The 25,227-nt window shown below is 37.6% G+C and overlaps 2 protein-coding genes and 2 pseudogenes across 2 annotated transcripts; 2 read left to right on the top strand and 2 right to left on the bottom strand.

The window, feature by feature from the left end:
* The first annotated feature begins 13,851 nt into the window (after positions 1-13,851).
* Positions 13,852-14,969, top strand: LOC149383908 (putative long-chain-alcohol O-fatty-acyltransferase 5 pseudogene; annotated as a pseudogene).
* A 979-nt stretch (positions 14,970-15,948) lies between these two features.
* Positions 15,949-17,059, top strand: LOC149383907 (acyl-CoA--sterol O-acyltransferase 1 pseudogene; annotated as a pseudogene).
* Positions 17,060-18,796: 1,737 nt separating this feature from the next.
* LOC149383906 (Excinuclease ABC, C subunit, N-terminal) lies at positions 18,797-20,824 on the bottom strand. The gene is made up of 5 exons (XM_089627943.1): positions 20,610-20,824; positions 20,259-20,365; positions 19,974-20,157; positions 19,792-19,852; positions 18,797-19,738 (listed from the first exon to the last, which is right to left on the bottom strand). Exons 1-5 carry the CDS (start codon positions 20,774-20,776, stop codon positions 19,325-19,327), a joined length of 933 nt encoding a protein of 310 aa, XP_089484069.1. The 5' UTR covers positions 20,777-20,824; the 3' UTR covers positions 18,797-19,324.
* Positions 20,825-22,685: 1,861 nt separating this feature from the next.
* On the bottom strand, positions 22,686-25,116 carry LOC149383905 (Pentatricopeptide repeat (PPR-like) superfamily protein). Its single transcript, XM_089628630.1, has one exon. It carries the CDS (start codon positions 24,781-24,783, stop codon positions 22,960-22,962), a length of 1,824 nt encoding a protein of 607 aa, XP_089484756.1. The 5' UTR covers positions 24,784-25,116; the 3' UTR covers positions 22,686-22,959.
* Between the last annotated feature and the right edge of the window lie 111 nt (positions 25,117-25,227).

Genomic DNA, 25,227 nt, shown 5'->3' with positions numbered 1-25,227 from the left:
GGAATTTCAAAGATAGTACGCCGAAATTCCGCTAAATATGGAAGTTCAACACATTTGTGACATATTGGCTGTTTTGCCACAAATTACCGTCGTTTTGTCGTCTTCGTGTCGCCGAAATTGCAATGTCAATGGAGACCACGTTATTTCGTCACCTCTTTTGTAAAATCAACAATATTTCTGTCATTTCGCCGTAAAGTCGCCGACATTTCCTTCGGTGTCAGACCAAACTTCGGATGTTGATTTCAAGCCCAACATATGCATTCTGCATCTTAAATGATATAGTTCGAAGAGAAACATGGATAAAACATCTGACGATTTGTTTATCCATATTGAAATTTTTGTCTAATTTATTTTTTGATAATAGAGATGCAGATGAGAGGATAGAGAGGTAACCGGTGAAGGGGGAGGGAGAGACGCTGGGATAGCTTTGTTGAGGTGGGGTTTCGATGATACGGTGAATATGATTTGACGTTTTAATAAGAAATTCAATGCATAAGTTTGTTGTTTACACTCTAGGCTTTCAAATAATACATAGTACAATTACACTAAACTAAACAGTAAAGAAAAAAGATTAAAAAAAATGTTATACGTATACATATATATATATATACATATATATATACATACATATATATATATATATATATATATATATATATATATATATTATTTTGCAACATTCCTTCCGTCGCAATTTCCGTTGGCAACCGCAATTTCCGTCTATACAATTTTTTCAAATTTTCACATTATTTCCGTCGCAATAACAGTGGACTCAATAACAGTGGACAGGACAAGGTATCACGTTACAAAAAAAAGTTGATACACATCGAAATAAAAAGCCGTAAAAAAGGATTAAGTTGTGCCTCAAAAAGCCCAAATTATAATCATAAAAAAATAATATATAAATATTTAAAAAAAATTAAAAAATACAATTTTAATCAAAACAACAAAAATGTGAGTAAAAAAAAAATTTAGATCATTAATATAAAATTAAATTTATGTGTCAAACTCAAAACTACTTTTTGTATATAAAAACATACTTTTGAAAAAAAATATATTTATCTTATTTAAAAAGGATTGGGCCCGAACCGGCCTACTTCGGATCCGGGCCGGGTCCGGGTTAAGCTTTATGAGGGCGAGGGCCGGACCGGGCTTTGATGGCCTATACCCTAAGCTCAGCCCAGACCCTCCATGAAGTCCGGTTCGGCCCGATCCTTTTCTGAAAAGGGACGGGACGATCCACAATCTCTAAAAAGGAGGGCCGAGCTGGTTAGCCCACGGACGGCCCGGCCGAATTGACAACCTTACAACGAAATATGGATATTGTGAATATATATATATATATATATATATATATATATATATATATATATATATATATACACTAGGGAATGGACTGGATTACTCCATTTTTTTTAGCGGTAGGCATATCTCTATGCCCCCATTTCACTTTTGTTTCCGAATCACTGTCGTTTTTTAGTACAAAATTTTATGTAAATGTGGGGCAATTTTAAGAGGAAGAGATGAAAGGTGCATAAAAGCCTACCAATCTCAAAGTAGGGGCAATAAATGTCATTATATATATATATATATATATATATATATATATGTGTGTGTGTGTGTGTGTGTGTGTTTGTGTGTGTGTTATGGAAAAAAGCATAGCAATCCCAACTCTTGCAGAAGTCCCACATCGCTTATAGTTAAAAAAAATGTACATGTTAAACACCTATAAAACTAGGAAAACATAGTTTAGAAGATCAAAGAATGAAGCCCTACAAAATGATGGGCTTTGCTGCAGTATGGGCTGGCTTCAAATATGCCATCTCAGGTCCCCATCACCGCCGGGTGGGCGTTCGAAGCAATCTGGGAACGGCGGAGTGGGGGCCAGCAGAGCAATCTTGAACTCGATGAAAGTTGGGATATAATGTTTGGATGTTCCGAAGTAAGTCGTATACATTCGATTCTCACCTGAACACGTCAAAACATTCGAATCTCTCCACTTCTAAATGCAGTGGTGGAAGCTGGATACCTTCGATTCTCTCCAATTCGGAACGCATTGATGGAAGTTGGATATGGATGGACATGTTTGGTACTGATCCTTAAAGACATAAGCAATATTGGCCATCTCCACGATCAACCCAGCGTCACTGCAAAAACGTAGTAGAATTTATGTTGTGTCCATTTAAACTACATAGCCTTCAATTAGAGATGCCAAAGTGCAATAGAGACTCAATATAATTATTATAATTATTTTTCAAAATGGGAAAACACGCGGAGTATAAACGTGTTATTTATTGATTCTATTTACTGACATAGCATTTGTTTATTTATCTAACGTATCTAAGTTGTTAGTTTGTTCGAGTTTGTTTCTTTATTCCGAGGAATTAGTTATTATCTTTTGTTTACTCGATACATGTTTATTATCTAATAGTCGTCTTTGAGCTTTGATTTAGTTTGCATATATTCATCACCACCTCAATTCTGCTTAAATTTTGTTGTAAAAATTTAGAGAAAAAAAGATGGAGAAATATTTTTTACTTGCTATATTATATGAGAGGAGAACCTCTATTTATACAAGGAGGAAAAGAATAAACAATTACAATTGTGTATTGGAAAAGACAATCTAGGAAATATACAAACAAGAGAAAGAGGAAATGCAACTTCCAATGAGAGAGTGCAACTTCCAAGAGCTTGTGTTTTTCAACACTCCCATCAAGCTTGATGGTAGATTTTAGAAGATTAAGCTTGCTACAATGCTTGGTTTGCAATCGACCGTGCCAGTTTCCTTGAGGAGATCCAATGTGTATTTATGCTGAGACATAGAGATACCTTTTTCAGATCATGCAACCTCCATGCCTAGGAAGTATCGCAAGCTTCAAAGGTCCTTGACTTCGAACTCAGATGACAAAGTCTGCTTCAATCTCTTGATTTCTTCATGTTCATCTCCGGTAATGACTATGTCGTCCACATACACACCGAGGATGGTGTGATTTCCTTGAGTTGAGATCTTTGAGAAGAGCGTAGGATCTGCTTAACTTTGTGAGTAGTCGCACTGTTTGAGCACATGAGTGAACTTTCCGAACCAGGCTCGAGGTGACTGCTTGAGTCCGTGTAGGGACTTTTAGAGTTTGCAGACTTTGTTCGTATCTTGATGGTTCTCGAAGCCTGGTGGGATTTGCATGTAGACTTCTTCTTCCAGTTCTCCATTTAGGAAGGCATTCTTCACAACCGAACAAATTTTAATTATATGATTAAATCGAGAATTTTCTCGTTCATTCTCGATTAATTTAAATATATTTAAGGTTTCTCGGAAATAATTCTCGTTCTTGAGAATTTATTTATGAAATTAATTTCCGGAATATTTCTTTGAAAAAATTTTATTATTCGAGACGAACTCGATAAATCCTTTATTTATTTTGAGATCACCTCAAAATATTTTAAATTAATTTGATAAACTAATAGACTATAATTCACTCAAGAATTTAATTGTAACAACGGAAGCTCGTTATTAAACTTGAAGGATAAGTCGCCAATCTAGGTTGGCTGCTAGAGAGAGAAAAATTCTGATGTTGTTGAACTTAGCGACCGGTGCGATGGTTTCTTGATAATCAATGTCATACGCCTGAGTGTATCCCTTAGCAACGAGACAAGCTTTGAATCTCTCCACAGAGTCATCTGGGTTGTGTTTGATGGTGAATAACCATTTGCTTCTAACAGTTCGTTTGTTAGGTGGCAGCTCGGTGATTTCCCATGTGTCATTCTGCTCGAGGGCTTGGATTTCTGCATGACTAGCATCTCGCCAAGCTGGGATCTGGATGGTTTCTTCGATTGATTGTGGCACCTTTTTTCTGATCCAATTTTGTCACATAGGCTTGATAGCTCACTGAGAGATTCCCGTAGTACACATAATCTTTCATCCTGCATGGATCACATGAACGAGTAGGTTTTTTCAAGGCGATAGGTAAGTTTGGAGATGAGATGTTACCTTGTTCATTGATTTCGGTGTTCAGGACTGGAGAGTCATCATGGGTGCGAGCTTGTGCCGGACTCTGGGTAAGGTTTAGGTCGCAAGGAACTTCTGAACTGGATTCTGCGGGTTCAGGATTTAGCGAACTGGGCACGGGATTGTTTGGAATGTTCGGAAGAGTTTGAATAAGTTCGATAGGTTAGGTGGAAAAGGATTCGGAGCTGAACTGATGTCTAGATTGATGATGAGCCAATTTGGGGAATCATTGTCGTTGTTCTCCCCCTGACGAGCAAAATTGGTGAAGTATGGATTCAGTTCGTGAAGCGTAACGTCCATAGACACTATGAACTTTCTGAAAGTGGGTTCAAAGCATTTGTAGCCCTTCTGAGTTGCTGAGTAGCCGAGGAAGACACATTTCGTTGATTTGGGCTCGAGTTTCCCTTGATTGTATGTGTGGGTAAACATGAAATAGCCAAATAGTTTAGCTGGGAGAGTGGATATAAGTCATGCGATTTATGAGGTAGATAGCTGTGAAGATTGCTTCTCCCAAGATGTGTGATGACACATTTGATGAAAACATGATGGCTTGCGCGACCTCGAGGAAATGTCGATTTTTCCGTTCAGCTACTCTATTTTGTTGAGGAGTATGAACACACGAGCTGAAGTGGATTATGTCTTGGTTTTTGAAGAAAGAACCGAGCTCTGAAGTGAAATAATCTCGAGCATTATCGTTATGGACGATCTAAATGAGAGTATCGAACTGAGTTTGGATCATTTTGTGAGTATGTTTGACAAACTCACACATATCACACTGAATAGAGTTGACATATTTATTGAGAAATAGAGAAGGAAACATTCTTTTAAGATACATGAAACTCGGATGTGTCCTAATCTAATATGGTTGAGCATGATTTCTTTGTGTGACGGTGGGGATTGGGCCATTTGACATAGATGGGTGATATGAGATGGTTTGAGGATATAGAGTCCAACACTGAGTCCGGCATTATCAATCTGTCTCTCTGAATCCTGTTCCTAAAACACACATGAACATCATAAAAAAATAGTTCGACACTGAGAATCCTTGTTGATCTTGTGTATAGATAAAAGATTGCAGTGTAATTGAGGAACAAAAAACACTGACTCCAGATTCAAGCACTCTGATATGACCACAGTTCCGATACTAACAACTTTGGTTTTGGATCCGTTGGCAATAGTGACCGATGTGTTTCTATCACATACATAGTATTTGGTGAATAGATTTCGGTTACCAGTCATATGTTCTGAGGCCCTTGAGTCGACAATCCAGGCTGAAGGATTTTCCGAGCTTACATGAAGAGCTCGAGGAGAGTTACCTAGAGGGCCAATGCTAGTGCTTTCTCCTCCGAGCTTGTTGGATGAGTCTCTGGATGATAGCGAGCTAGTCGTTGTTGAATGAGGAGGCACCTGAGGTGGAATTCGATGCAGCGGATGGGATAAACACCGAATTTCCATTTGAGGTGGGATCTTTGGTGTCTCGAGTTGACTTCGGATTTGGTGGCTCCCATGGAGCTTACAACACAATTCTCGAATATGACCAGGTCGTGTGCAATGATCGTAGAAGGGCCTAGCTTTACGGGGTTTGTTGTTCGAGGAAACGCGAGCTGCTAGGCTTTTGTCACATGTGGTGAAAGCAGACGAGTCTGAGCTCGGAATTGAGATCGCATTAGGTTGGCTTCCCCCAAGCATGATTTTCCTTCTACTTTCTTCGTGTCAGATCGCGGAGAAGGCTTTCCGGAGAGATGGTAGTGGTTTCGTACTGAGAATCCATCATCTAACCTCGTCGAGGTCCTTGTTGAGTCCGGATAACAGCTTGAATACACGTTTGGTCTCCATGATCCTGCGGTAGAGCTTTGCGTCCTCAGGGAAGGTCCACTGGTGATGTTCGTAAAGATCGATCTTCTGCCATAGATGTATGAGTGAACTGAAGAACTAAGTAACATACATCTCTCATTGACGTATGTCGTGTATAGAGTATTCTCAGTTTCAAACAGCTCGGACACGTCTTCTGAATTAGAGAAGATTTCTCTAGCAGCTTGCCAGATTTCTGCCGCTATGGAGTAAAGAATGAAGGTTTCTCCGATTTCGGGGTTCATTGAGTTTATGAGCCAAAACATCACCATGTTATTTTTAGCCTTCTAACTTTTGAAACCCGGATCTTCGCGCTTCGGAGCTATAGCCACGCTGGTGAAATAGTCGTCCTTACTTCGCCCAAGGATGAACATGAGCACAGATTGTGACCACTAAAAAAAATTGCGGCCATTGAGTTTGTGACTCGTGATATGGTAGGAGAATTGATCGGAACTTGACTGAGTGGGCATGGTTTGAGTAGTGGTCGAAGTGGTGTTAAAGGCAAATGAGTTTTCGAAGTAGTTCATGGTGTTTGAATTTATGGGCTCTGATATCATGTTGAAATTTAGAGAGAAAAAGATGGAGAAATATTTTCTACTTGTTATATTATATGAGATGAGAACCTCTATTTATACAAGGAGGAAAAGACTGAACAATTACATTTGTGTATTGGAAAAGACAATGTAGAAAATATACAAACATAGGAAAGATGAAATGCAACTTTAAATGAGAGAGTGCAACTTTCAAGAGATTGTGCAACTTTCAAGAGCGTGTGTTTTTCAACTTTTTTTAATTTTTTTTTCTTAATAATATATAAAGCTGTTGTTTTACCATATTTTACAATATAATATTATTAATAAGAACTTTTGTATTAGGAAATAAGACCTTCATCGCTTCTCATCTCTTCTTGCCGCACCTCCGTCAACGATGTGCTTCTCATCTCTTCCGACGGCACACCTTCGTCAACTAAGTCCGAGGTAATATTTCTCACCCCCTCCCACTTAAAATTCTTAAGTTTTGTTTTTTCATAATTCGGTTGTATGTTTTATGGTTCCGTTGTACGTGTCACTCCCACTCAAACATTGCTTTGATTAGTTAATAGTTTTTTTTTTTTTTTTTTTTTTTTAAACTACAGGTCTTTTAGATAACATATTAATAGTAAGTACGAAATAGTATATTTGAATTAAGTCCAGCTTTTACGGAGAAATAAACCTGCCATTCAATATTTTATAACTGATATTAATACTATTGTATACATCTACCTCTGCTTTTTTACCACTCTCCACTTCAATTTCATGAAGCCGGTCACAAATCTTGCAAGCACTAGTAAGGCAAGGCACTCCAATTTTCATTAAATCCTGCATAAATTTCAATGGCAAAAGGATAGGAAAAGAAATTCTATTTATTTATTCAAGAATAATAAAAGAAAAGCCACCAGACTGAGACCCAAGCACAAATCTGCAAGGATAGGATCGCTTGTCTCGCTGCAAATTAAAAAAGGTAAAATCTCATCATACATAATGATCTATTAACCACCATTGCATTACATTGATTGTTTCTCAAACAAAACCTGTCGTGACTCGACAATATGACACTCAGTTCTCTCCTTTTGGCAATCACCGCAAATTTAATGCACTTTGAGACTGAACCTATTTGACCCACCTGTTGACGAAACGAAGTCTATTCGACAAATGATCATCAAACACGGCTGAATGTAAGAAACTCTAGAGGTACCTTTAAATGAAAGCAATTGAAAACTCCTTCTCTATTTGGTGGTAGCGAAATAAATTCCTCTACACTCTTACAATCGAATTCTGTTATCACATACTCTTCTGCTATATTCTCTGTTAACGTAGCGCAATAGCTGTAGTGATCAATGTCGTACATATCTTCGTAGGACTTCACTTCAAGGTCTCTCCAAACTATAGATATGGCTTCATCAAGAGTTTCAACACTGATCTCAGCTGAGCTATCACAGTTCTGCAGTTTCTCTTTAGAGCATTATAGCATTAATGTACAAGTTCATTCTACACTTTGTACGTTAAGAATATACCCACCTCTTCTTCGTTGAAGTTGAAGCGGTAAGTTTTCTTGTCGTGATTGTAAAACTTGGATGCACAGAAGTTTACTCCAATTGCCACCTGAACATAATTAAAATTTTAAAATCTTATAATACCTATAGCCATTTCGCACGTGCTTACAAAATATTGATGAGGTCAAAGATTACACAAAAGGAAAGGGAACTAGAACTAACACTCTCTCTATCATTCCCTCCAGAGAATTGATTTGCAACGATCTTCTTCTGTGATGACAAACAATTCTTGATATCCTATTACAAAATAAAAACAATAGATTCTTATAACAAAAAGACTAATCACATTTGTTCATTGAATTAAATAGACTTAATAAGACTAATCATAGCTGCTCAGTGAATTAAAAAGACTTACCTTTATCTTGGGGATGTAAGACCCGTCATCACCATCAGCAATTGCGCTCTGATCGGATTGAACCTATTTACATAAAACATATGGAAAAAAAAAAAAAAAAAAAGTAAGAGGGTAACCAATATACATAAGAATAAGCAAGATAAAGATATGCATGAGTAGTATCCGAGAATATTATAATATGATGACTTTTTTTTTAATAAATGTATAAATTAAAAAGAGTAACTCAGAACCCGTACCACCTTGGAATATTCATCATACAGTTTTTTGGATTATGCTCATGGCGATCTTAAAATATTCGGGCCACAAGTAAATGAGCACAAGATGCTGCAAAAGTGTGAGCAAACCATACACTTAAAAACTTAAATGTGAAATACGAGGAAACTAGCAAGATAAGAGCATACCTGGTCTAGCGAAATTGAGATAAGGTTTCGGTGTTACAAAATAATTTACGAATTCCGGATCATAACGACATCTTAATTCCTTGTTGTAATAGAGAACCGCGAGCTGCGCAATATACTGCCAAAAAAAAAAGTGACAATAATCTGAAGTCTTCTATAGAGATATTATATATGAATTTGCAAAATAGTCAATGTTTTTTTTAATTTAGTGAAATAGTAAAAATGTGCAGTAATCTGGTTTCAATTTTTTTTTTTATCCCAAGATTAATTTTTTTGAAAGTGATGAACGGTTTATAATAATCATAAAAAAATTTAATCCTGACTGTCAAAATTTTTTTGAAAACGTAAATTTCGCTATTTTACGAAAAAGTTTAAACTTTGACTATTTTGCTAATCAATAAGTTTTAAATGACTATTTTATATAATTTTTTCTATATAAATTCGAAGTATACGAGAAACATGAAATTTAATCCTACATTATAATTGTCATCCTACAATCTTCATAACATCATTGTTATATATGATTTTCATACAATTCAAGAATGAGTAGAGTGTAGCTAAAAAAGTGTACCTTGTACGGAGAGATTTAATTGCGAAGAGCACTGGCTCTACAGACGGCTGCGGATACTGCCCAGTTTACATTACTGGCAAGCTACAAAGTCCAAAACGATAAATAATTCGAACAAGAAAATAGTAACAATAAAAATGTAATGCTCTTTAATATGATTAATTATTGGCTCAAGTATTTGCCTTCTCTAGTTCGCTCAATGACACCTTTGCTAGGAGTTCATTCAGAGCCGTGTCTATGACTTCTTGGTTCGATGGATCCTTAGAAGAACAAAATGAAAAATATCAATATCATATTATTACCAAAAGGATAATAAAAGGAAACCTATACCATGCCAGTCAATACGGAGGCCAAAACCTTGTCGACGTAAGAGCATCTTTAATGGTTTAGCTAAATGTATTGCTTAGCTAAATAGTATTTTTGCCACATAGATTTTTCTAGAGCTAAATAGTTAAGCAACTAGCTTAAATTAGCTAATTTGCTTAGATTTGCTTAGCTAAATCAATAGCCAATATGCAAAACAATGGTTAAGCAACTAGCTAAACATTTTTGATATTTACAAGCAAATCTCTACAATTCTTAAGCAAGAAACCATTAAAGATGCTTTAATAAATATGAAGTCTTCCCATAACGTAACCACAATCCTTAAAAAAACACATGATATATAGACCTTCATGGCTTCAATATGATCTACTAGTTGAAACACTTTCGATTGTCTTTCCCTGTAAGAATACACACATAATTTTAAGAATAAATTGCTACGGAATTAAAAAAAAGTACTTTGAAGACACGTACAAACATCCGGCTTGTTAAACATTTCCGCAAACTTTTCAATATTCGGTTGCGCCATTGCTGAGTCTCTAAGCTTTTATTGTATCGGTTACGTGAATTCCCGAATCTAGCTCTCGAAACTGAGATACCTCAATCACCGGAAAAACTAGGAAATGAACTCGTCAACGTCGTCAGAAAAACTTAGAGAAGAAGACACGAAGTAGTTTTTACCCTGGTTCGGTCACTAACGACCTAGTCCAGCTTCTGATCACTACTATCAATGGAAATACATATTACAACTGAGAATGGAAAAAACCAGAAAAGAAAACCTAGAATTATCCCCAAATCGTGTTTCTGAGATCAACACGAATTTATCTCTAATTCTCACTTTCTCTCTCTAATTCTGACTCAGTAGAAAACGTTCTAACTGACTCCCAGCCCATCCACGCACTATTTAAAGCCGTTTGAAGAAAGCTTAGGACTCAAGTCACTGTTGGATATGATCCAACTGTCACCTGCGTCAAAAAATGTTAAAACAGTTTTAAGCCGCTATGCTTCCTTGGCTTACACGTGGCTAATGCTGCGTTCAATTACAACAATATCAATGTCTAGAAACCTTTCTACCACCCAGAGAAGAAGTGATGAATTGTAAGAGAATGGTCGTTTTAAAAAACATAGAGAGAGAGAAAATAGTCTTATAAATAAAATCTCAAACAAAGATTGTACAAATTTAGAACCCACCCACAAGAACGATAATCTCGGCGGTGTGAATCGAGACCGAAGCGGTGGTAGTCAATAGTTTTTTTTTCGTTCGAGTCTCTGAGTGAGGTAATTGAGGGAATTCAAATGTAAACATAATTCACGTGTATGAGCAGCTCTCAACTAAAAAAAAAAACCGCTTTAGCACGTTTAAAATGCCACAATCGGGCCTATTGAATAGAGTGTATAGGAAGAGGACACCCACAAAACACTGTTTAATTACCGTATTTTGTTTTGTTTTTTTTTTTTTTTTTAAAAGAGAGTTTGGACCCTAAACACAAGTAGTGTTCATTCGTACCGATTTTTTTTTTTTTTTTTTTTTTATCAAAACGAAAAAATATCTTCAAAAAAATTTTAATACATTTTTATCATTTCCTCTTTTTGTGTTATCAACTATTCATATTTCAGATATCATTATTTTTTTAAATAAATTAAATATATAGCTATAAGGCGCGAATGAATAAGGGTAAATATAAATAGGGTGTACATATAAATAAGTTAAAATATAGTCAACATCAATAAAAAAAAAAGTCAATAAAAAAAATTTGTGGAACAGTTATATATTTTAAGGTATAATTTCATCATTTCAATTAAACAGATGGTACAAACTCAATATTTTTTTAAACAAAAGATTAGACTTGATATTTCACTTAAACATAGGGTGTATATATTTCATTTTTCCTACTGTATTACAAATTTATATATAAATAATTATATAATAACAATATGTAATATATATTAACAATGGTAATTAGTGACGCTTGATATATATGATATATATATATATATATATATATATATATAAATAATAAAAATTTATCAAAAGTGCATAAAAATGAAAGATGAAAGTAGTTTTAATATAGTATAAGATATTTGTTTGCATTTGTTTATATAGAAAACATATCTTGCAATATTTTTGCCTTTTTTAAAACATTTTATAACTGTTTTCTGCTTGCAATATACTTTATAATTAAATATCTCATATTCATATTTTCTATTGTAGATAGAACGAAATCATTTAAAATTAACAAGTATTTATTGCAACTAACAATTCTCTATCTCTTTTTAAGTATCTAACTCAAGTTTCATTTTATTAGATAAATAGCTCATATATTTTCGTAAGTACAATTATACCTCTGTGAAGAATAGTTAATTAATTTACTCTCAGTTAATTTAATACTCTTTCAGTTAATTTAATTTACTCTTATAGTTAATTTTATTACTTCGAAGTTAATTTGATTTAATATGTAGTTAATTTAATAAAACTCTTTCAATAAATTTTATTTACTTCAAAGTTAATTTAATTTACTGTCGGTCTGAGTCTTCACCATCTTTCAGTCCAAGCAGTCTTCGCGAATTTCGGATCGGAACCCCGCCTTTTTTTGTGAGATAAACATCATTTTCAAATGAGTTGATTCAGAAATAATCTAAAGATTTGAAGAATTAACATACCTCGTTTGACAAGATACAAACATGATTTAAATATGGGCAGTGTAGCAAAATAGCCAAAATGAAACTATGAAATTTGTTTTTAGCCTATGTTTCACAACTTTTAGGGAAATAGCCAAGAGGTTTATGTGGCAATAATTAAGGTCTGATTTTCCCTTATTTATTAACAAATTCGTCATTTTCTCTCTCTTAATTTTTTTCCTACATTTTTTTTACGTAAAAACTTTACAAAACCATATCTATCTCATATGAACTCGAAATTGAGTGATTCTAAATCCTACGGATTCGTGATGCCGAGATCTTCAAAAATAGATCCATTGTGTTTGATGAAAAATCATGTTTAATATTAAAGATGTAGAAAAATCACGTTACTACTTTAAATATGGAAATAACTGAATTTTTTTGAAATTATCAAACAAATAAATGGAAACGTAAATATGATGCATTAAACATAATTTTTCATCAAACACAATGGATTTATTTTTGAAGATCTCGACGCCACGAATTTGTAGGATCTGAAATCACTCAATTTCGAGTTCGTATGAGAAATATACGAATTTTTGAAGTTTTGATGCAAAAAAAAATTATTTGAAAAAATAGGAGAGAGAAAGTGACGAATTTGTTAATAAAGAAGAGCAAATCAGACCTTAATTATTGCCACATAAGTCATTTGGCTATATACCTAAAAATTGTCAAACATGGACTAGATCTAAAATCATATGTTTAAAGTGGCCCAGTTACTTACAAATCTCTTTAAATATTATCTCACTGTTTAATACACCAAATTAACTTATAAAAGGACAAATAAATTAATTGACTAAAAACCAAAAAATACCATTAGACCTAATTTTGCAGCAGAGACGGTGACAAACGGTGACGAGCGGCAATGAACTGCGACGATCGACGACGACCGGCGACGAACGGAGACGAGCATGCAACCTCAACGCCATCGATTCTCACTCAATTTCCTCTCAGCTCAGACCACTCAGCAGCTTGTGCTTTTTTTTCGTCTCTTTTCTCCAGATCTCTCCAATAATCACCTCTTTGATCCGATTCTTTGGATCGGCGCGGCGCCGTGATGGAGCGTAGATCGGCACGACGGAGCGACGAGATTTTAGGGTTTCAAATGTTTTGGGTCTGAGAAGTGAGAGAATTGGAGCATTATATATTAGGGTAATTTTGGAATTGTTGATGAAAACTTAGAATCGGATGGCTATTAACAAAAAAAAAAAAAAAAAAAAAAAAAAAAAACACCCAAATTAAGGCTATATTTCAAAAAGAGGTAGACTCTTAGGCTAGTTAGCTAACTTTCCTTAAAATTAAAGTGATCAAAGATATTTAAGACATAGTTTAACTTTTATTAAAGTGATCAAAGATATTTAAGACATAGTTTAATTTTATTTTTATTCACCGAAGTTTTATTAATTACCAAATTATTTTTGTATTTTAAATAAATCTTGATACTTTAGTGCGTGTCTGTTGTAGATTGTTATTAAAGCCAATACCACACACGTTCGTTTTTTGAAACAAATCTGAAGCAATTCTCTGCCAGCATAAAATCAAAAGTTAATAATATTGAGTAGTGACTCTCTCTTTTGGCCAAAAATGGAAAGCCAAAGTGAAGTCAACAACTTCATAAAGGTGTGTACGACAATCTTCATCTCTCTATCTCTTTCCCACACAATCATAAAGAAAGTCTCTCCAGGAACCAAAAGACTAATCATGACTCTTCCAATAATAACCCTCTTTATATTCCTTCCTCTAAAACTCACATCCATCAATCTCGGAGTCACAATCTCCTTCTTCATCACATGGCTCTGCAACTTCAAGCTCGTCCTCTTCTCCTTCAACAAAGGCCCTTTGTCTCACCCGCAAATCACGTCCCTTTCCCGTTTCATTGTCGTTTCTTGCCTTCCCATCGAGATACGACAACAAACCCCACCAAACAGCAAAAAAACGACGATAAAAACCACCGTAATTAAGCTGTCGTTTTTGGCCAGTTTGTTCTTCGTTTTCAACTTCAACCACAAGCAAATGCAATCTCTCACGCCCTATCTTCACTTCCCTCTGGTTTATCTTCTCGTGGAGACGATCATGGCCGGCTTATCCGGCTTGGCTCGAGCCGTGATACGAGCCGATCTCGAGCCGCAATTCGACGAGCCGTACATGTCCACGTCACTCGAAGACTTCTGGTTCCGACGTTACAACATTCCCGTCTCGCACATCATGAAAACGGCCGTACTGGATCCGATATTCTCGTTATGGGCCGATTTGGTGGGCCCAAGATGGGCTTTAATCCCAGCCGTGATGGGCTCTTTTCTGGTCAACGGGCTGGTCCACGAGCTCATTTACTATTACGTGGGTCGCACATGGCCCACGTGGGAGGTCACGTGCTTCTTCATCCTCCACGGAATCGTTTTGACGGCCGAGATTTGTTTGAAGAAGAACACGTGGCGGCGCTTCCCGAGGGCGGTATCGGTGTGTTTGGTCAACGGGTTCGTTGTGTTGACCACCACGTGGCTGTTTTTCCCGCCGCTGCTTCGGGTCGGCTTCGAGGCTCGGCTCTTCGGAGAGTATCGAGCCTTGGGTGTGTTTTTGAAAGGCGTCGCTGAAAAGGCTACATTTAATTATTTTTGAATAATGTGTTGTGGCATTTATTTAAATTTTGAAGGGATGAGATCTTCATTTGAAAGAGCTATATTTTACTGATAATTTAGCGCAAGTGGTTGACTGTAACACTGAATGCATTTATCAATTTTAGCAGTGATATCATTTATTACGTTGGAACCAATGACAATGGAGATGACAATATACCTACACAATCATATATAATATTATAATCTACGTACTTGACACGTCACAATAATGCATAATCTTCTAGAGCATTTTTATGGTTCAATAGGACTTCCTAGCAATTTTGTCTAGACAAAGTTGAAATAATTTGTTTCACTATTGTTTCACTTTTTACCTACTTGTTTCACAGAGCAAATTAACTCTATAAAATATAAAACAAATTAGTTTTAACAAAACCAATAGGTCTTAATCTTTTTTCATCCGATGGAAATTGAATAAAGAGTAAAAAAAAATATGATTGTCATGTGAAATAAACTCAAGATATAATAGAGATTTAACTTGTCATTAAAGCAGAATGTTGCTTAAATGAATTGTAACTTAAAAAAATAAGGTGACAGATGAAGCTAATGTGTTATTGACTTATCATTAAATATGCTCTTCAGCTAAATGTATAATCGCCACACAGTGACATCTAAATTTACATGTTCACAATTTCAGCAAAAACATAAAGGCATGGCTTTCAGTTATAGTGTGGACCGGTGGAGAAATAGTGACATTTATCTCATTTTAAGATTTGATAACATGTTCATTTCATTCAGCTAAAAAATATATATATTCATTTGTTGTTGTTTGTTGGATCCGGTAATAATGGTATGGACAACACATAATCCAATAAAATAGCAACATATGATCCAATAAAATAACAAACCAAAAAGTAGTCAACTAATCAAACTATGACACGCGGCAGACTCAGAGCACACCATTTCACAATAAAATCAAGTTTTTTATTCCAACTACGTCATCCACACATGTGCATTGCAAAGTTGAGATCTTGAAAATAATGTATATCATATGTATGTATATACATATGAATATGTATAGAAGCTGTGTTCATCCTAACATCATAAGTTCAGGGGAAACAAAAACATGGAAAGTGAATTAGTCAACTTCACAAAGGTATGGCTTTTAATTGTAGTGTCTCAATGTTATTGTTATGTAATTGGCAAACTAGTCCCCAAAGGGTTCAAGAGACTTGTTCTATATCTCCCAATTGTTTGTCTCTTCATTGTGATTCCTCTCAAGCTCTCATCAATAAATCTTGGCGGTGGTACTGCTTTTTTCATCACATTACTTGGAACCCTCAAGCTTTTACTCCTTGCCTTTGACAAAGGCCCTTTAGCTTTGCAACCACAAATCTCATTTTCCCAATTTCTTCTTATTTCTTGCTTTCCCATTGAGGTCCGCCAAAACCCGAATGCCCAAAAATGGCCTAATTACTTTGCCATTAAGATATTGGTTTGTGCCGTTTTATACCCGCTCTTTGATTACAAAGATCATTTTCATCCCAAGGTCAATTTGGTCCTTTTGTGTCTTTTGATATACCTAATCCTAGAAATTGTTCTAGCCGCGACTTCAGCCGTGGCTCGAGCCGTGCTTGGGCTAGAGCTCGAGAGACACTTCAACGAGCCGTACCTCGCCACGTCATTGCAAGACTTCTGGGGCAAGAGATGGAATCTCATCGTAAGTCGTATTTTGCGTCCGACTGTATATGAGTCGAGCCTCTACTTATGGGCCATGGTAGTGGGCCGAAAGTGGGCTCCGATCCCATCTATCATCGCGACATTCGTCGTTTCGGGTCTCTTTCACGAGCTCTTTTTCTTTTACTTTGGGCTTGTGCCTCCTACGTGGGAAGTCACGCGATTTTTCATACTACATGGATTGTGCGTGTCGCTCGAGATCGTGGTGAAGAAAATGTGGGACGGAACTCGACAAATTCCAACAGCAATTAGTAGGCCATTGACGCTCAGTTTCATGATTTGGACTAGCTCTTGGTTGTTCTTTCCTCAATTTCTTCGATGCGAGGCTGATGAGAGGTTGCTCGAAGAATACGCCGCTTTAGGTAGAAGCTTGAAACAAATGGTAACAAATGTAATTTGAAATAGAATTAGGATTGACCTCAAAACAAGGCAGACCTTTCAAGGAGCATTCTGTAATTGTTTATAATTATCAAGGATTGGAATACCATTTACCAACAAGTAGCAATCTTACATTTTTTTTTTTTTCATTTCGTCTCTAGATACAAATTGAATGCTGCAAAAAAATTGATAAACGACGATGAATCATTGCAAAATCACGGGAGAAAAATGTGTATATATATATATATATGCATCGGGTAAATATTTATATATTTACAAAAAAGATAAACCAACTAATTCAAATATCTTTGGGCTTATAAAGTAATTTTAAACAAAAAATTGGCCATATAAGCCTCTTAAACGCTGCTTATTGTGTTTTAGCAAACATTTAGTTAATTTTTGGTTAATGGCCAATCAGCCGACGTGGCATAAATTATACCGAATATTTGTACTGAAATGCCCTCATTAATTGCGCTGTCAATTGTAAAATGAGACAGTTTAATTCGAAATTTGAATTGTACGCAAATGGAAAGAACTGTTAGGTTAAACACTTTTGGAAAGCAGTTATTGCTTCCAGATTTCAATCGTTTTGTAGAGCGGTTTTTGTAAAATGAGCGAGGAGTGCCTCTTTTCCACGTGGAACCCCCTGGCCGGGCTGCGCTGCACCAAACACTCTGCCTGCGACTCGGCGAAGTTGCTGAAGCTTGCCGGAGCGAAGCCGGCTGCGGAGACGAGGCTGCGCCAGGGCGCGAGGGGGCGGCGGGAGGCGGCGCCGAGGACGAGGCGCTCGATGGCCGGCTGGACGAGGCAGCGCTCGATCTTCTGGGCGGCGTCGGGGCCGGCGTTGACGGCGTCCAGCGACTCCAGCAGCGCGGAGTAGGAGGCCAGCCCGTGCGCCACCTGGAGCGGGAACGGCGCGTCGGGGCGGTCCCCGCCGCGCTCGGCGGCCACCATGATCTTCCCCGCCGCGCTCGATCCCACGCTCGTCCAGGTTCCGGATCTGAGCCAGCTTCAGAGCTTCCCTGCTCTGCTCGACGCTCGCCTGGCAACGCAGCTTCGCCGCCAAAATGGACCGCCCAGACCCGAAGGCCATGACCGACCCGCTCGATCATGGCGGTGGCTTCGTCCCCGACCAAGAAGACGACATCGTAAGTGGTTTATGATGTTCATTCGCAGAGACAGAAACATTCGCAGAGAAAGATTGTGCGAATGTCATATTAATGACCGAGTTTATTATGTTCCTCGATTACAGGGGACAGTTATTATCAATATCCCGAATTAATTGTTTTTTTTTTCATTTACGTTTTGGGCGGGAACAGATAAGGGGTTATATGGTATTTTTAAGCGTGTAAATAAATTAGATTGGCCATTTACACAAAATTAACCAAATGGTGGCCAAATCCAAATTGGTTATAATTAATGTGGCCATTTAGCTATATAACCCAATTTTAAATTTAATCTCTGATCTGATAACAACAACTTAATCCAAGTTGTCAACATGCATTTTCTAATGTCTAAAAGAGTATAGAAAGAGTATCTTTATTTATTATTTTTTACTCATTTCCTGTTTTTTTATAGATCTGTTAACTACAATTTTCTATCATCTTGTGGAAAACTTGCTCATCCATGCCAAGCTTAGTTAACCAAACCTATCCAGAGTACAAGCATGTTAATCTCTGAGTCTGAGAACATATATATTTCTCATTGAAAACCACCAATCATTGTCCTCGCATCACATGCCATGAATAATATATGATTACTTTAACACACACACACAATATATATATATATATATATATATATATATATATATATATATATATATATATATGTATTCAAGTAATGACCTTAATCTCTGAGGGCATGTGACATGATTAGCTGCACCTGATTAGCTTGAGAAATATAAAACAAAAACAAAGCAACCTTTGTCACGCTCATTTGATCCTCCAAAACAAGAGCAAAGAAAGAAAATGGAGAGAGAGATCAGCAACTTCATAAAGGTATGGCTTTTAGCCTTGACCTCTCTTTGCTATTCCTACTTAATAGGCAAAGCCACACGCAAAAGATCACTCATAAGGCTAGCTTTGCTATCTCCGGTCATCGCTCTCTTCCTCTTCCTTCCTCTCTCTCTCCGCTCCGCCCATCTCGGCGGACTCACCGCCTTTTTCCTCGCCTGGCTCGCAAACTTCAAGCTCTTTCTCTTCTCCTTCGACAAAGGCCCTTTGAAGAACTCCCATTCAATCTCTCTCCCACTATTCCTAGCAATCTCTTGCCTTCCCATCGACATCGCAACCGAAACCCGTCCCCGAAATAAAAAGAGACACCCGCGAAAAAAATACGCGGCAAAAGCCCTCTTCTTGGGCCTTCTGCTAAAAGTTTACGACTTTAGCGAACTTTTCAACCCGAAAGCCCTTCTTTGCCTCTACCTCTTCCACATATACCTCTTCCTCGAGCTCACCCTCGTCGGGCTCGCCTCCGCGGCCCGAGCCATCTCGGGCCTCGAGCTCAAAGCCCAATTCGACGAGCCGTACCTCTCGTCCTCTCTCCAAGATTTCTGGGGCCGGAGATGGAACCTCGCGGTCCCGAGAGTCCTCAGACCGACCGTCTACAAACCGACCCTCGAGCTCTTCACCGTCCCCCTCGGGAGGAGGTGGGCCCCGCTGCCAGCTGTCCTTGCCACGTTCGCGGTCTCGGGTCTGATGCACGAGCTCATGCTGTTCTACATGGGCCCGCGGAACGGGTGGCCCGATTGGGAGGTCGGGTGGTTTTTCGCTCTCCATGGCCTATTCTTGAGCGCCGAGATCGGGGCAAAGAGGCTGAGAATAGTCCCGAGAACAGTCCCGAGGTTTGTCTCGGGAATCTTGACGTTCGGGTTCGTGATGTGGACCGCTCTGTGGCTGTTCGTTCCTCCGTTTCTGAGGGTCGGAGCCGACGTTAGGATGCTCCGAGAACTTTCGGCTTTGGGAAGCTTCTTCGGAGATTTAGTCGCTCGCGCAACTTTCTCTAGTACTGAATCACCAAGGGCTGAAATGCCATTCGATTTGTAAGCGAGAGCAATCGAGGGAAGCTTGGACCTGATTCAGAGCCGCTTTGCGGTGTCGCAGCAGTTGAAGAGACTGAGACAGATCTTTTCCACCATTGGTGGTTTTTTTGCGGATCAACTTCCTTGAGAAGCTCTTCCATTTCGCTTCAAACCCTGAAGCTACAATGAGAGTGGAAAATGGCAGTATACTTGATTAATCACAAAATGGCAGTATATTTGCTTTTTTTTTTTCTTTTTTTTTTTTTTTTTGTTAATAATACCTTCACTTTGGCCATTGAAACCTTGAATCAGGCAAGCGCAAATCCATGGCCGCCCTGAGCGGGTCGCTTTAGCGCCGCCTTTAAGCTCGCCGTTGTGTTGTTTCAGGCTGTTATTACACACCAAAGTTATTGAATTGAAAATTACCAGAATCTCTCTGAATAAGAAGAGCCAATCTGTGTGTAAATTTCTGATACGGAACTTTCCCGCTTTGCATTTTTCTCAGTTCAATTGGAGACAGAATTACAGAAAGCTGAGATCTTTGCAAAAAAAAATTAGAAAGAAAAAAAATATTGTTATTTTAGTTTATGTTAAATTCTCTTTGTTAATCCAATTGAAAGTAGCGAAATTACCGGCGTGGGAAGGAAGTGGTGGCTCCGACGTAGGTCTTGATAGGGGTATTTGTGGAAATTAGCAAATACACGGACCATAGAGAGGCTGGTTTCGATGAAGACGATGATTTTGATGCGATCGGAGTACTGATCTTCACGGAAGGAAAAATCGTTGAGAGTTTTGACATTATTACGCTGTTCGGGATTGGAACTTTAAAATTTCTAAGGTTGAAAAAAAAAAAAAAAATTATCTTCTAAATGGCAATGAAACTTTTAGAAGATCTAAAAGAAGATATTTAGACACTTTTGTTATTTTCTAATTTGTATTTAGTTATTCACGGTTGAATTGTCTTTGATACATTTCGAATTATCGTAAAGAATTTCTGCCTAAATTAATTAATTTTTTTTTTACTTTCAAATTCAATATTCACAAAATTTCTACACACCTTGATAAACCAAAATCAACCATGATTACTTTTAACCGCATTTTTTTATTAACCAAATCTTTGTTTCTTGCTTAACAATTGTAGGGATTTGTTTGTAAATACCAAAAATGTTTAACTAGTTGCTTAACCATTGTTTTGCATATTGACTATTGATTTAGCTAAACAAATCTAAGCAAATTAGCTTATTTAAGCTAGTTGCTTAACTATTTAGCTCTAGAAAAATCTATGTGACAAATAGAGCTAATACATTTAGCTAAACCATTAAAGATGCTCAACTTTAAACTGATTATTTTCAATTAAAGGAGATTACTTTTTTCTTTCCTTTTCAAGTGAAATCAGACCTGTACCAAACATTTTCGTATTATCTTAATATTTTTTAGATTTTTCGAAAGAAGAATTGATTGGTCGGGTCATCTTAATCAGACCTGATATGCGTGGTTACGGACGGTTACTTTCAAATATAAACAGATTTTTTTGGTTAATATTAATTAATTTTTCACTATCTAGGTGACTGGAAAAAAAGAGCCAAAAACTCTCTTCCTCAAAATGACACTTCTTACAACTTACAAGACATAAACAACTCTTTCAAAAAAACAATTTGCTTGTAAATTTTAATCTTGATTAATTGAACACAGAAATCTAAAGACAGAAAAAATTTAAATTAATTAAACTGGTTACCGGAAAAAATAAGGTTATATTTTAATATAGACCAGGTAGTGACTAAGTCAACAAACAATTAAAAGTGCATTTAAAATAGACAACCGCAAATTAAAAAAAATTATCTACTCACCAAAATAAACAATCAACCGATGGGAAAGAACCCTATGGCCATTTCTACTATATTTTTATGAAGACTTGATGTTGTTTCTGTATGTTGATGAATGTTATGGTTTATATTAAAATAAACAGACCAGACCTAGTTTAGAATTGGTTTATATGCAAACAGAAGAAAGGTTGTTACTTACTTCTCTACATACCTAAACGAAGTCATTTCTTGTTGATATTCTTACCACCTTAAACATTGTTCGGATCTCGCAATTAATGAAAGAATCTATACGCGCTGAAACGGACAGATTAATTCTATCTGTTTTCTGAAATTCAGGTGATTGTTTGTTCGATTATCTGTCCCTACAAGTAAAGAAGCAGATTAGACCAAAGATTCAAACTCTATTGTAACAAAAAAAAAAAAATATATATATATATATATATATATTAAAAGATGAAAGCTTTTTATTTATGGGTACTTTGATAATGTGTTTGCAATCCTTGTAACTCATCCCTCCAATGGTTGAAAGAAGGAGATTTTTTGGCTGCACTCAAGACTGAGCTCTATTGTCGTTGACTTTGATGTTCCGTCACCATATGAATCGGTCTGAAATTGACGACGATGTTAGAGATTTAATTGACCTGACCTTGAGAATAATTCTGTCAAAATAATTAGTATGTAAATTTATCAATGGTATTGGTATGGAATATGGATGTGGGTTTATGAACAATTTTTTTTATTTAATTGTTTTTACCTTATTTTTTTCTTTTGTTTAGTTCTCTTCTGCTGCTCTGCTAACTTTAAAGGAGTGCAATATTCTCACTGTAGATATGACATAAAATTGCACATGGAAATCCAAGCCAGCAATGACAAAGTTTATTTCATAGGAAATACATTTCTTGAACGCAAGGACAACTTGCAGTTTTTAAAGCAAATACAAATATTGGAAATGATTTCTTTCATCCGATGAATAGTTATCATGAATTGCTTATTATTGAACTATTGTCATCATGTGAATTTTGGACATCATAATTAGCTTTGTAGTTTTATGCTATACAAGACTCTTACCGAACACAAGTCACCTTCTTGACAACTTTTTCGAAATAAACAAAGAACTTAACCCGCCTAAGCTAGTTTAGACGAAAACTCAATGACGATTCTAAAAAAAACCAGTTTCCTTTGAATCCGATCCAACGATATTTGTTTCGATCCAGCTTTTGCCGGGCTTCTTTGAAACCCCTCTATCCCTCATAAGTGTTCTTATACGCATCGCGTCATTCCATCGACCCGACGCTCTGTACACATTCCCGAGAAGAACATAGCTCAAATGACACTGCGGTTTCAAATCCATTAGTCTCTTCGCTACTCTCTCTGTGACATTTGAGTCACTACAGCTCGTACAAGCGCCCAATAGAGCCGTCCAAAGAGACGATTTCTCTTCACACTCCGCGGTCAATATCAGATCCTCGGCCTCTTCTACAAGCCCCGCTCGACCCAGGAGATCGACCATGCAGTTATAGTGTTCGAGACCCGGTTTCACTCCGAACTCTCTCTTCATCGATTCGAAGTACCTTTTTCCTTGTTCGACCATACCCGAGTGGCTACATGCAAAGAGAACACCGACGAAGGTTATGTAATCAGGCTTGATATTATCCTCTTTCTTGATCATCTGATCAAGAAGCTCGAGCACTTCGAAACCCCTTCCGTTATGAGCGAAGCCGCATATCATCGAGTTCCAAGTTATCAGGTTTCGAATCGGCATTCGGGTAAAAACTCTGTACGCAGAATCTACGTAACCGGATTTCGCGTAAAGATCGACCAATGCCGATTCCACGATTACATCACTACGATCGAAGCTTCTCACGTACCGGCAGTGGATTTCTTTTCCGAGTCTCGTAGCGGATAAACCGGAACAACATCGGAGAATGGTCCCAAAATCGTGGAGGTCATGTTTCTCGGCTTCCCTAAAGACTCCGATCGCCGACTCAAATAGCCCGTTTTGAGTGTAGGCTCCTAGGAGCGCCGACCAAGAGACTGAGTTCTTCGTAGCCATGGAATTGAAGATCCATCGAGCTTCGTGGGTCGATCCGCATTTCCCGTACATGTCGACTAAACTACTTTCAACCACCACGTTCCCGATAAGGCCGAGAGATACGGCTCTCGCATGAACTTGCTTTCCTTGCCTCAGTCTCCGAAGATTCCCACACGCAGTCAAAACCGATCCAAACGTGAATTCGTCCCCGGAAAATCCCACATCTTGATTCATTGATCTGAACAAAATTAAAGCGGTCTCGAAGGAATCGTTCTTCGTCATTGCCGACACGACTGAGGTCCAACACACTGTATCTGGTTCAGCTAATTCGTCGAACATCTGGTGGGCGTCTTTAGTGTTGTGATTTTTCCCATACATGTCAATCAGAGAGCTCGCGATAACGTTCTCCGTATCGAACCCTCGTTTCAGAACCACCGCGTGAAGTCCTCGGCCGAGAGTCGGGTATTGAAGATCAGAGCAGGCTTTGATCACGGAAGACAGAGTGAACCCATTTGGATCAATCCCAGAGCCAGTCATTTCGCGAAAAAGCTCGATTCCGTTTAATGGCTTTCCCACCTTGACGTAGCCACTGACCATGGAGGTCCAAGAGATAACATCTTTGACGTGAAGATCGTCAAAGACTCTCCGAGTTTCGGAGATAAGAGACCCGAGTTTGAAGTACAGAGCGAGAAGGGTATTTCCGACGAAACGGTCGGCGGAGAGACCGGACTTGATGACGTGTGCGTGGATTTGGCGCCCTGATTCGAAAGCGACGACCTTTACGCAGGTTTGGAGGAGAGAGGCGTAGAGGGTCGATTTGACGGCGATTTCGAGTGGACTCAGTGAGTTCAGGACTCGGAAGGCGTGGGAGAGAGAACCGGACTTGCAGAGGTGGCGGATCTGAGATTCTTTGGAAAGAGAGCTTTGATGGCGTTTGATGAAGATATTCATGAAAGAAAGGAAGTCTGTGATCAAAATCTGATCGGTCTCAGGCTCTAAAGAGGAAGAAGAAGAACGGAATTTTTAAAGCTGCGTTGGTTTTTTTTTTTGGCCGCTATAATGGATTAAGTTCGCGCCAATATCTCAAAAAGAGTACTCAAACGTACATTCCCTCTTTTAGAATTTAGATAACATAGACAAAGTCTAGAATTACGCTAAAAATAATTAATTCCATTGGGTATTAAGTGACCTCTTTCAGAACAACTCACTACTTTTTGCGCACACGCTTCATTTGTTCATATTCAGATACTACAAAGAAAACTTCAATTTTATATCTAGCTTTGTGCCATAGACAAACAAACAATACAAAGAAAAGAAAAAAAAATAACAATTTTGACCCTTTTGAGAGTTTCATCTACCACACACACATATTAACAGAAACACTAACCCAAATAA

The sequence above is a fragment of the Urtica dioica genome, chromosome 10, assembly GCF_054948205.1.
Source record: "Urtica dioica subsp. dioica isolate 48M chromosome 10, U.dioica_male_clone48M_v1_H2, whole genome shotgun sequence".
Lineage (NCBI taxonomy): Eukaryota > Viridiplantae > Streptophyta > Magnoliopsida > Rosales > Urticaceae > Urtica > Urtica dioica.
The sequence above is the reverse complement of the archived record's forward strand: the minus strand, read 5'-3'. Positions and strand labels throughout refer to the sequence as shown.